General features: G+C 47.0%; 1 protein-coding gene and 1 long non-coding RNA gene across 2 annotated transcripts in view; both read right to left on the minus strand.

Moving 5' to 3' along the window:
* The window catches only part of LOC101987062 (zinc finger protein 585A), a 42,922-nt gene that overhangs the window by 3,717 nt on the left and 27,433 nt on the right, over positions 1 to 11,772 (minus strand). Inside the window, exons 6-9 of the mRNA XM_026786243.1 lie at positions 8,099 to 8,223; positions 4,456 to 4,514; positions 2,357 to 2,483; positions 1,950 to 2,036 (exon numbers count right to left, since the gene is read on the minus strand). Coding sequence (XP_026642044.1) covers positions 1,950 to 2,036; positions 2,357 to 2,483; positions 4,456 to 4,514; positions 8,099 to 8,223 — 398 coding nt within the window. The remainder of the gene's footprint in view (positions 1 to 1,949; positions 2,037 to 2,356; positions 2,484 to 4,455; positions 4,515 to 8,098; positions 8,224 to 11,772) is intronic.
* On the minus strand, positions 9,669 to 10,973 carry LOC101986014. The gene is made up of 3 exons (XR_258656.2): positions 10,882 to 10,973; positions 10,142 to 10,246; positions 9,669 to 9,850 (listed from the first exon to the last, which is right to left on the minus strand). It is a non-coding gene; the product is annotated as an uncharacterized LOC101986014 (long non-coding RNA).

Here is an 11,772-nt window from a genome sequence, read left to right on the forward strand (position 1 = left end):
AAGCACCATGGCTCACTAATCTAGGGATTATATTCACCTGGGCCCCTCTACATGCAGCGCCACGGCTCACTAATCTAGGGATTATATTCACCTGGCCCTCTCTACGTGAAGCGCCACGGCTCACTAATCTCAAAGTATTAGTTCTTGGAATCTGAAAAGCAATCCTGTAATCTAGCTGTGTGACCAATGAAGAGCTAGAAGAACTACTTTGTCATGTAACGCGAGAGCTAGGAAAATACCTGTTGCAGGAACCTTAAAATAGACCGGTGTGCACAGCTGCTGTCCCCACCCTGCTAAACTTACTCTAGACATCTATTGTCAGACATTTATCTTTTTTATCCTACACATAATCAAAGTCTGAACAAATAAAAAGATTTTTTAGCTGGCAAGAAGTCCAAGGCAGAAGGTAAATTATGCCCTCTAGAATGTTGTGTCGCCTGAGCCAAATGAAAAGAGCCCAAGTGTGTAGTGTATTAATCAATTTTCAGACTTTTTTCTACTCATATTTAGAGAATCTTCAAGTAAACTCTACTCTTTGATTTCAAAAGTGCTTCATATAGCCAAGTATAGGGTGCACATGTCCAGGCCCAGCACTTGTGAGGCACGGGCAAGGGGACTGAGTGATGTCAGTCTTGGTTACAGGGTGAGACCAGATCAACAAACTACAAGGTGTGTAGCTCAGTAGCACAGTGCCCAGCATGTACAAGGCGACAGCAAGGAAACGAGAGTAACAACAAAAGCCTACACGTGCCCCTTCCACCACTATGAGCTCTACTGAAAACCTGGGCGTAATTATCATCTAGAAAAGTCATTCCAACAATGAAAATCTTTTTTTTGATTTTTTTATTTTTTTTAGTTGTTGCAAAAAAAAATTTCTGCCTCCTCCCCGTTTCCCATTTCCCTCCCCCTCCTCGCACACACCGCCCCTTCCCCCAATCCCCTACCCCTCCCCTTCTCCCCCCTCCATTCCCCCTCCCTCAACAATGAAAATCTTTTGAGACATAATAGGATTTCATGTAGCCCAGGTTCACCACAAACTTGTTTTGTACCAAAAATAAACCTGAACTGTTTTTAACATTTAGATTTATTTATCTAATTTCATGTGAGTGGCTCAGGCTTTACCACAGATCATGGCCACTGTTCATTTCCTTAGACGTGATCCTCTGGTGGCCCAAAACACCCATGTTTATTCATTTATTTATTCGTTGCTCTCACAGAGGGAAACCAGGATTGTCCTTTCAAAGGAAATGATCTGTTTTCCAGAAGGCTGGGAATTGGAGGCCTGGAGAGCTGTTGTCTGTTGGGCTACACCACATCAAGCCCCTACAGCCAGGACCAGAGGTGGCTAGTAGCCATATGACCTCTGGGCTATCTATATGACCAAGTCCAGGCCAGATGCTTCCCTAGGCCTTTATATTAATATAGGGAGCCTATCTTCAGAACCCATCTTCTTGGAAGAAATGGCATGTACCCCACGTTGAGTTCCAATGTAATTATGCCTCCTCACGCACCTCGGTTTGTTATACCAGAAAACTTTTCCAAATTGTACTGTCCTTAAATACACTGGCAATAAACTGCCTGGATCAGAGTCTCTGGAAGCTTGATCCAGCCTGGCCAGCTCCATCGGGCATCCAAGTTTTCATTTCCACCTCTTCACAGGTCACTTCCCTGCCTTCTGTGACACCTGCAAGGATCTCCTCATTCATTCGTTCGTTCATTCATTCATTCATTCATTCATTCATTCATTCAACCATTCACTCATCAAGCATGATCTCCCAGGGCCTTAGTTCCTGGACTCAGGTTCTAAGGACTCCAGTTGTCTCCAACATGCTTACTCAGAATTTTGTGTTAATTTTTGTAGGTAAGCTGGTCATTTCAAAAGTTAACCTTTAAAACACTTCAGTGATACTCTCCATTACCTCCTATGTGTCTGGATGTCAGAAACTCACCTAAGCAGACATGACCTGCAAATGATGCCCAGGGGTCTTCCCCTCGCTCCAGTCTGAGGATGACATTGGGTTTAGACATGTCACAACCTGATAAGGAGGAAGAGAAGTAACCACGAGTAAGGTAGCTGGGGTGGAACTTAGTGGTAAAATGCTTGCCCAGCCACAAAGAGGGTAGGTGTGGGGATATGGGCGTGAATATTTGCAATGTAAAATCTCATATGGACAGGAGCTTGAGAAACACTGAAAATGACCAAGGTACAGAGCTGAATGACTCTCACTTATGTGACAGTAACCCTGGGTCCTGCCAACTAGGGTCCTGTGGCTCCCGTTACTGGAGTTTGAGAGCACATTCTGTAGGTGCTCTGAGAGGAAATACACAGCATGCAGGGTGTGCCTGCTTCCCGTACCTACGGAGAGGAGGTGGCCATAGTTTTCCAACATCACATCTGTATACAGAGTCTTCTGAGCAGGGTCCAGGTGCTGCCACTCCTCCTGACTGAAGTCCACGGTCACGTCCTTGAAGGACACGGGTCCCTGCAGGGCAGAATTTGGAAGGGTGATTGGCACAGGTTAACTAGATATTGGGAACAGTCCTGGCTGTCCTAGAACTTTCTGTAGACCAGGCTGACCTCGAACTCACAGAGATCCGCCTGCCTCTGCCTCCCAAGTGCTGGGATTAAATATGTGCTCCACCATCACTTGGCTTGAAACATTTTTAAAGACTTATTTTATTATGTGTATGGGTGTTTTGCCTGCATGTATGTCTGTGTGCCATATGTGTGCCTGGTGCCCTTGGCGGTTAGAAGATAGTTGTAGGACACCATATGGGCACTGGGAAACCGAACCAGGGACCTCTGGAAGAGCAACAAGTGCTTGAGCATCTCTCCAGCCCTGAGAAGGACTCTTATTCCTGTTCCTTTGTGACAGATAAACTTTGCCAAAGAATGACGACTCTTTTTCTTGTTTTGATTTAAACTGTAAGCTCCTGTGCTCCCGCGGTGACTCAGCAGGCAAAAGCACTACTTGTTAAGCCTGGTATGGGAGTTCAGTCCCTGGAACCCACGTGGTAGAAGGGGAAAACCAACTCCTCTCAGTTGCCCTGACATCCAGGTGGATGCTGCGCTACTTGCATGTTCACATACACACAGACACAGGTTGCCATCAAGACTGTGACTTACTGTGAAGTTGCTCTTTGTCTGCAATGCGCACTTGTTCACTGGGAGCCAGAACCTAACACGCGTGCTTTCTGGGCTCGTACACAGGAGAGAATATATAAATATAAACCCACAGCCGCTGCAGCACACACACCAGGCATGGTGGCTCACGAGACAGAGACCCTGTCTAAAATGACAACAAAAGTCTACACTGCATAGAGATGAGTTTTCTGAGTCAAACAGAGAAGAGTAGAGTATTTTGAATTACACTCTGGCATTGTGACCTGTGTACAGCTATTTCTTCTGCATCCAAATACAGAATTACAAGAGTTTTTCTTTGTTTTGGAGACAGGGTCTCACTATGTAGCCTTAGTTGACCCAAGCTCAAGAGATCCATCTACCTCTGCCTCTGCCTTCGGAAGACTGGAATTAAAGGTCTATGCCAACATGCCTGGCTAGGGTAAACTTTAAAAGAATAAGTCTCTGATAGCATTAGTATCCTAGGAAATGTTTTGCTGGAAGGCCACAGGCTTTTAGGAACTGTGAGCAACATGGAAGGAAGACAAGGAAGAGGATTCCCGACTCCTCCTCAGGCCTCTACCTCACACTGAAGACAAACGCTTCTGCCACTTACTAGTAGCATCCTGTTGGTTTTACTGTCACCTTACCCAGGCATGTGGGTAAGGCAAAACGCTTCTGCCACTTACTAGTAGCATCCTGTTGGTTTTACTGTCACCTTACCCAGGCATGTGGGTAAGGCAAAAGGCTTCCGCATCCTTAGAAACCACTCCTCTGCATGTAGAGTCATGGGTGTATATGTACCAGGGTGTCCATGATGTGCGTGAGTCAGTTGTTCCCGTCCACCATGTGGGTCCTGGGAATCAAACTCCAGGTCATCTGGCTTGACAGAAAGTTCCTTAACCTGATGAGCTGTCTCAGTTAGGGTCTTGTGTAGCTCAGGCTGGCCTCAAACTTGCTACCTAACCAAGGATGACCTTGACCCTCTAACCCTCCCGTCTCTCCCTCCTGGGTGTCTGTGTCTGTTCTACCAGCCACGGGGCTGGGAATCTCCTGTGTTCCTGCCCAGAAAGCGTCCATGCATACTAGCAAACACTGTATCCTTTTAAGATTTATACGTGACAGGTTTGTGTGTTCATAATTTTCACTGATAAAAACAAATACATTTTTGTCCCAGCACAGCTTCTGGGAGAGACCAAAGGGGACACACTTCCTGCAGAGAAAGCCTGATGAGACGGTTTAGACAGAAAAGGACAACACCCAAATAGCCTCAGAAAACAAGTGGGCGTTGGCAGAGCAAAACAAGCAATTTTCCAAGGAACGGAAACCATTACCTCACCTGAGCCATGGTTTTGAGATCTGGGCTCCTCTTCAGTAAGTGATAGGATACAACCTAAAACAGCAAAGCCAAGAAGGGTACAGGTGGGTGAGAACTTACTTGAGAATTTACTCCCCTTGTAGCTGGCTCTCACCGCTTACATTAACCTAAAACCATTTCTCTGTGTTGGCTCATGTCTCCTTTGTACACCCTAAATTAATGTAATATATTGGAGATAACGAGCTATTTCATTCCCACATCCAAAGATACAGGCTTCTGGAACACGATGGATCTGGGTAAGCTGCAGCCCACCCCAAAGAGCCTACAGTTATGGATGGCTACTGCCTGCTCCCTAACAAGGCCAAACCGCATGTAATAATGTATGGGAACACTGACACCCCACACCTGAGGAGCACTGTGGACACAGACTTCCCTAGGATTATCGAGCAGGCACCAATTCTGGCTGGAATCTGAGTTCTCTACTTATGGGAGCACTACTGAGGAGCACCGTGGACACAGACTTCCCTAGGATTCTCTAACAGGCACCAATTCTAGCTGGAATCTGAGTTCTCTACTTATGGAAGAAGAAAAGCTTAAGTTTATAAACAACTCGTTTCTTCCTGCAAATGTGCTCTTATAATTCATTTACATTTTTCTGTTGGGTTATTTTATTTTATAGATATGTATTCGTTTGCTTTTTGGGACATTGCCTTATGTAGCCCAAGACGGCTGAAAACTTGCTATGTAGACGAGGATGACCTGGAACTCCCAACTATCCCCTTTTCAAATGTATTTATTTTACGAGTATGAGTATTTTGTGTGCATATATATACATGCACCATGTGCATTCGGAAGACAGAAGATCACAGACAGTTGTGACTTGCCACGAGGGTGCTGGGAACAGAACCCAGGTCCTCGGCAAGAGCAAACACGTGCTCTTAAGAGCTGAGCCAACTCTGCAGCCACCAACTGGCTTTTTAACAGGATGGTGACTTCTGTCAGTCACAGTGACATCCCAAAGACAGCACATGAGGCAAATGTCAAGGGCCCTTCACTCAAACCCACAAACCCAATTTTCTCTTCCATTAATTTAACTCACAACAGGCTGGAAAGTTGAGAATAATAGACTTTTTGTGGGTAAGCAGCTGCTGCTGTTGCTGTCTTTCAAGACAGGGTTTCTCTGTGTAACAGTCCTAGCTGTCCTGGAACTCACTCTGTAGACCAGCCTGGCCTCGAACTCAGGTAAGTTGTTTATAGAATATAATATTCCTTGGGGAATAAAAATGTATGCTTCCTTTTCAAAAGAAAAGGCCTTCCTGTAGGTGCCACTAGGAACTAAAGTTGTGAGAGAGTGTTTGAGAACAATGTACGTGACCAGAAGTCAGTAACTCTCACCTTCACACTAGATGAAAACCCCAAGGGTGGTGGCTGCTTGGGCTGTGTTGGATCCTACCCAAGAGGACTCATGGGACAAACAGGAGCCATCCAAACAAGGGGGTCCTGTATGTCCAGGGGAAGAGGAGGCGACAGTAGGAGAAGCGCTGCACAGAGAACAGAGGGTCCAGAAGCAGCTTCTCTTGGGAAATAAGAGAAGAGATATACTAAATCACAGAGTCACCAACTATGCTGGCCTATTGTTCTTAAACCTCTGATTTCCCTTTCCCAGCTCCCACTCCAGTTGAGCTGGAGACTTCTCACCTGTAGAAAGCACAGAATGGAGGTTGGAGCGTTGGGGGATGGGAGGATCATGTACCTTTCATGCTGCAGGCTTTCAAAAGAAGGAAGATTTTGCCTTAAAGAAATAAAACTAAGCCTGGTGGTGGCACATGACGTTAATCCCAGGCAGAGGCAGGCAGATCTTTGACTTTGAGGTTGGCCTGGTCTATAGAGCAAGTTCTAGGACAGTCAGGGCTACACAGAGAAGCCCTTACTCGAAAACTAACAAACAAATAAATAAAGAGAAGAGGTTCAGTGGCTGGAGAGATGACGCAGTGGTTGATGCTCTTGCAGAAGACCTGAGTCCAGTTCACAGCACCCACAGCGGGCAGTTTACAACAGCCCAAACCTGCAGAGCCAGGGATCTGATGTTCTCTTCTGGCCTCTGAGGGCACACACTTATGCTCACACAAAAAGCTTAAGCAAGTTTGAGTATCTAAATGACTACCATGAAACCGATCGGTCGATAAATACCCAATATTTTTAGTATCTTAGGATGTCTGGCAGAGGGGGCAGAAGCAAGGGGACAGGGAGTTGAGTGTGACCAGGATGCATGATGCAAAACCCACAAAGATTCAATAAAAAGTTTAAAAAATGCTTTGCAGAAATTACTGAGCTCTCTATGAATTCATATAGCAGTAGGAGGAAAAAAATTCACCTGAACTGAATTTTGAAGTGGCAGTGAAAAGGGAGGGGGTAAGGGGCTCCCTTCTTGTTTATCTGAAGGGGTAAGGGGTCCCTTCTTGTTTATCTGAAGCACTGGGTGCTTTACCAAACTGAGCTACATGACCTGCTGGTTTTTGTTTCTTTTTATTTATTTTTGAGACAGAGTTTCTCGATTAACAGTCCTGGCTGTCCTTTCTCTAAGTAGACCAGCCTGGCCTCGAACTCAGAGATCCTCCTGCCTCTGCCTCCCAAGTGTTGGGATTAAAGGCGTGTGTCACTACCACCCCTTTTTCTTTTTTAAAAAAAATTATGTTCTCAAAGGTGTTCCTGCTTATTTCAACCTATTAGTCATCATTCAATATGGGGTTTCTCAACATACAGTGCTACTCCCTCAAAATTTTATTTTCCTTTCATAAAAAAATAATTAAAACAAACATCTCAGCACACACTTTTAATCCCAGCATTCTGGAGGCAGCAATAGGTTGACCTCTGCAAGATCAAGGCCAACCATAGTCAGTCCCTGCCTCAAAAAAAGTAAAATAAAATAATAAATAGATCAGCCAGTTAGTGGTGGCACATGCCTTTAATACCAGCACTCGGGAGGTAGAGGCAGGTGGATCTCTGAGTTTGAGGACAGCCTGGTCTGCAGAGTGAGTTCCAGAACAGCCAGGGCTACACAGAGAAACTCTCTCAAAATAAAACATATCTACCTATTATACTTGTTAAATTGCCCAACAAATTCTACAGGCAAATAAAACGGCAACTATTCAGAAAATTTAAACAACGGTAAGTAGCCGAGACCGAGGTGTTCTCAATGGGCAACTTTAACAAGTCCTCATGGACTTCGGAGACAAACACTTTCAAATTAGACTTAATCGAAGTCGTATTGCTCATTGTAGTCAACGTCCCAGAGGTCCCCAAGGGAAACGCAATCTCAGAGCCTTAACATGGAACAACATTTCCTCCCTACAATCAAACCCAAACACGGGCATTTCCCCCACCCGTTCTGGTTAACAATCCGTAAAACATGACAGGAGCACAGAGACGCACAAGTGGAGTTTCGCGGGGAAGAATCCGTGAAAGCCACGACTCCTGGCTTCGGGAACGCGCCGGCCTCGCCCCCCTCCCAGGTGCGCGCTCCCGCTCGCCGCCTCTTAGGCATGACTGTCTCGCCGCGTCCGTCCTAATCCAGGCTCGCGCTTTCCCCTTCAGCATCCCAGTCGGCCTCGCCCATCTCCCGCCCATTTCTCACGCACAGGGGACCCAACCGCACTCACCTCCGACCACTGGCGAGCCATTGCGCTCCGGCGCGGTCGGTCTCTCCCAAGGGTCTCTGCGGTACGTTTCTGGGGCCGCTGGCCGCAGGCGCCTTCCCCCACATCCGGGTGTGGCGGACCTTGAACTACATTTCCCACCGACCACCGGGCCACGTTTAAACTTTGCAGTTTTGGGGTCAGTGTGACTCTACTGTAGGTACAGAGCGGGGCGCAGAGGTCTCCCAGGGTGTACCCGGGCTGAAGTTCAGGCTTGTGTGTGCATATGTGCGTGTGTTTGTGTGATAAGGCCATGATTAGGTGCGTGGTTGGGCTCTGATGAGCGACCGTGGTTACCTGTGATGGATTTGAAGGCATGCATCATAAGACCGTGCCTTGACTTGGTGTGATACTGACTGGGGAGTGGGGCAGAGCTTCATTTCTGCAGTTCCAGTTTGTTTTGGAGTCTATTGGAACACTCCCTGAAGACTACAGACTATATTTATGTTTCACAGTCGACTTCCAATGAAGCATGGTTTGATTGTTTTCCTCAGGGGACTCCTGGCCTGAGTGCCCATCTAGATACCAAGTTTTGGGGTCTTTGTTGTTGTTGTTTTGTTTTTAAGAGTCCAGTCTCTCCATTATGTAGCTTTTGCTGTGTAGACGTCTCAGGCTGGCCTCAAAGTCACAAAGATCCACACCTCTCTGCCTCCCAAGTGCTAGCATTAAAGGAATGAATCGCTATCCTTGACCTTTCATTTTTAATATATCTGTGCATTAAAAACATGTCAATAAATCCTGTGTGGTGGCGCATGCCTTTAATCCCAGCACTCGGGAGGCAGAGGCAGGTGGATCTCGGAGTTTCAGGATGGCCAGGGCTACTCAGAGAAACCCTGTCTCTGAAAATCAAAAAACATGCTGTTCGTTATCAATATTTGCTGCCTTTCAACTCCATCTCCTTCCTTGCCTGCTTTGCAGTATTGAAACTGGGCTCCATAGGTATTCCTCCTGGGCTAGCTGGGACACTGGTAAGCTTTTGTAGAATGGCGGAGAGATGGGAGTGGATGTGTCTCCTTCCTGTTTATTTGCGCTCTTGCTGAGCTCCCCCAGCCTTCCTCTGACAGCCCAGCCTCACTCTGACATACACTCAGAGGCTGTACAGTAAGCTCTGGGAAAGTAGCAGCAAACTATCTGCAGACAGCGTCTTCTCTCTGCTCACTGGGTTAGTTTCAAACAAGTCCTCTTCAAGAAAGTAGCAGCAAAAGATCTGCAGACAGCATCTTCTCTCTGCTCACGGGTTAGTTTCAAACAAGTCCTCTTCAAGGTTCCACACACTGCATCCCCCAACTGCAGCAAATGCTGGAAACCAAGTGTTCAGACACACGGACCCGTCGGGACCCATTTATCTTCAAACCATAACGTGAGATCCTGAGGCGAGAGGCTTTGAAGACAGCCTAGGTGAGTGAGTCCTTGCCTCAAAATACATTAAAAGAGAATCTCAGGGTTATGTGCTGCCAGGATAGAATATGACCCCCTAGGATGCAGGATACACACTCAACCAGATACTTTTTAAAACAAAACTTTTAATTCTGTTTGTGTGTGTGCATACGTGTGGGAGCGGGCATGGAGGAGGATGGCAGGCAGAAGTCAGTTCTTGCCATCCGTGGTGTAGGCTCCAGGGATGCAACTCAAGACTTCAGGCGTGACAGCAAGGGCCTCATCATCTGAGTCATCTCACTGTCCCCCAAATGTATTCATATTCATTTAACACTGTATCTGTTGGAGACAAAAACAGAGGGTCATAATATTCATTGTTGCTTGTTTCCTGTGAAGTGTGGCATTGGAAACCTGTCCATTTGAAACTGCATTGGAAAAGCATCAACTCACAAGATAGGATCATGTTTAAGGTGCACTGCACACGGACAGACTGGGGACACAGAGAGACACGTTTGTTCACACATAGCAATCGAGAATGGAGTTAGTTTATAGATAGAAACTATTGTAATATCTTCATGCTGGAAGCCCCTCCCCAAACCAGTTTGATATTAGTGGACTTGAACCCATTACCTGGCTTGGTTGTGGAATTAGAGACCAGAGAATTTGTGCAGAGACTTCTGCTTTGAGCACGCACTCAGCAAAGCTTCACACAGCCTTCAGTCTAGAGACAGCAGTCTGTGGAATGATGACACAAACGGTAAGAACAGCAGGCGGCTTGCATCTGGATGCTGTGAAGCTGCTGCCCATCCCCCATCTTCTCCTGCTCTTTGCTTTTAATTAAAACGTGACGTGGGTATGTTTTGTGGGATCTTATGTGTCATATCTTTACCAAGGCTGCTGAGTGACCTTACAAACCTGGTGTGGTGACACACATCTATGATCACAACACTTGGGAAGGGCTAGCAGGAGGAGTAGGAGCTCAAGACCACCCTGAGTTATAGGAAGTTATAGTGAGTTGGAAGTCACCATGTCTGAAACAAACGTGGGAGGAGGAGGAGGGATCTCTAAAAGCCCAAGAGAAAGAAAAATAAGACACAGCCATGTGGGCTGGCCAATGTCCAGCTTGGGGGTATATGCAAGCTGCTATGTGTTCTCATGTGCAAAGACTGACCGCTATCTTCCCCTGCAAACCCTGCCTTCTACGCTGTAAACCCCTTGAGGCACACAAGTGGCCCAGTGCCACCCCTGAGGACCTCCATCTGCCAGGTTCTAGCCACAGAACACTCTAATTGTCATAAGGGCTGCACCCAGCACACACCATACAAAGTAAAAAGCCCAAGCCCTGGACTTGAAATCCCACCAATCCCTACCTGGAAAGTTCCTCCCCAAGAAATCCTATATAAACCGTCTTCTTCTCAGTTCTCTGCTGTTTCTTGCCTAAGCAGAGGCAGCCATCCTCCCTGGTTTTCCCTCCCAATAAATCTCTCGTGTGAGGTTTGTTGCTCGGTGTGACTTTGTGGTATTCTTTGGCTCCCTACGGTCAGGATACCTTTCCCCTCAGAGTTGCAACACATTGGTGTCATGACTTGGATAAGCTCTCCTGGTGTCTGAGTTCCCCCTTGGGGCCTAAGCTATACTGGGACCCTATCCCTCATCTCCAGTCCACCTGTGACAGGCTCACCTTCTGGCTCTCCAATCGCTGGGTACCCCCTCCACCAACAGCAATTAGGTAAGTTTCCCCTTTGGTCAATGTAAATGTTTCGCTGAGTCCAGGAAAGTGACTGTTGAGTACCCAAAACCCCTGTGGTACCCTTGGAGGTGCAGGTACCCCCAGCCACAGTCTTTAAGGCTATGACTGGCCCTCTTCACCCGACCCCATCATCACGATCCTGAAGCTTTAGGCCCAACTGGGCTATTGTGCACCTTCCTGCCCCCTTCTCCCACGGTCCCTTCAGCGCTGCCTGTGATCACACAGCTCCTCTTGGCCATATTGGCTTTCGTGACTCCGTTCTCTAATCCTTTCCTTTTGACGAGACTCTCCCCTGCCCCGCTTCTGGAGCTTGGTTTTCATCCTTGCCTTCTGGACTCCACAGAATCCCTGGTACCAGTCACCGAGTCTTTCCTCCGGCTTAGCCGGGTCATAAGCATTGCAGCTCAGATGGAAAGGTGTTCTGGCAGTCGGAAGCCAAGGACCTCACAAAGTCCCTGGAAAAGTAGCCGCTCACAGCTATGCCCCAGGGAAAGATTTCCCCAAAGAACAA

Source organism: Microtus ochrogaster, linkage group LG4 (genome assembly GCF_000317375.1).
Source record: "Microtus ochrogaster isolate Prairie Vole_2 linkage group LG4, MicOch1.0, whole genome shotgun sequence".
Lineage (NCBI taxonomy): Eukaryota > Metazoa > Chordata > Mammalia > Rodentia > Cricetidae > Microtus > Microtus ochrogaster.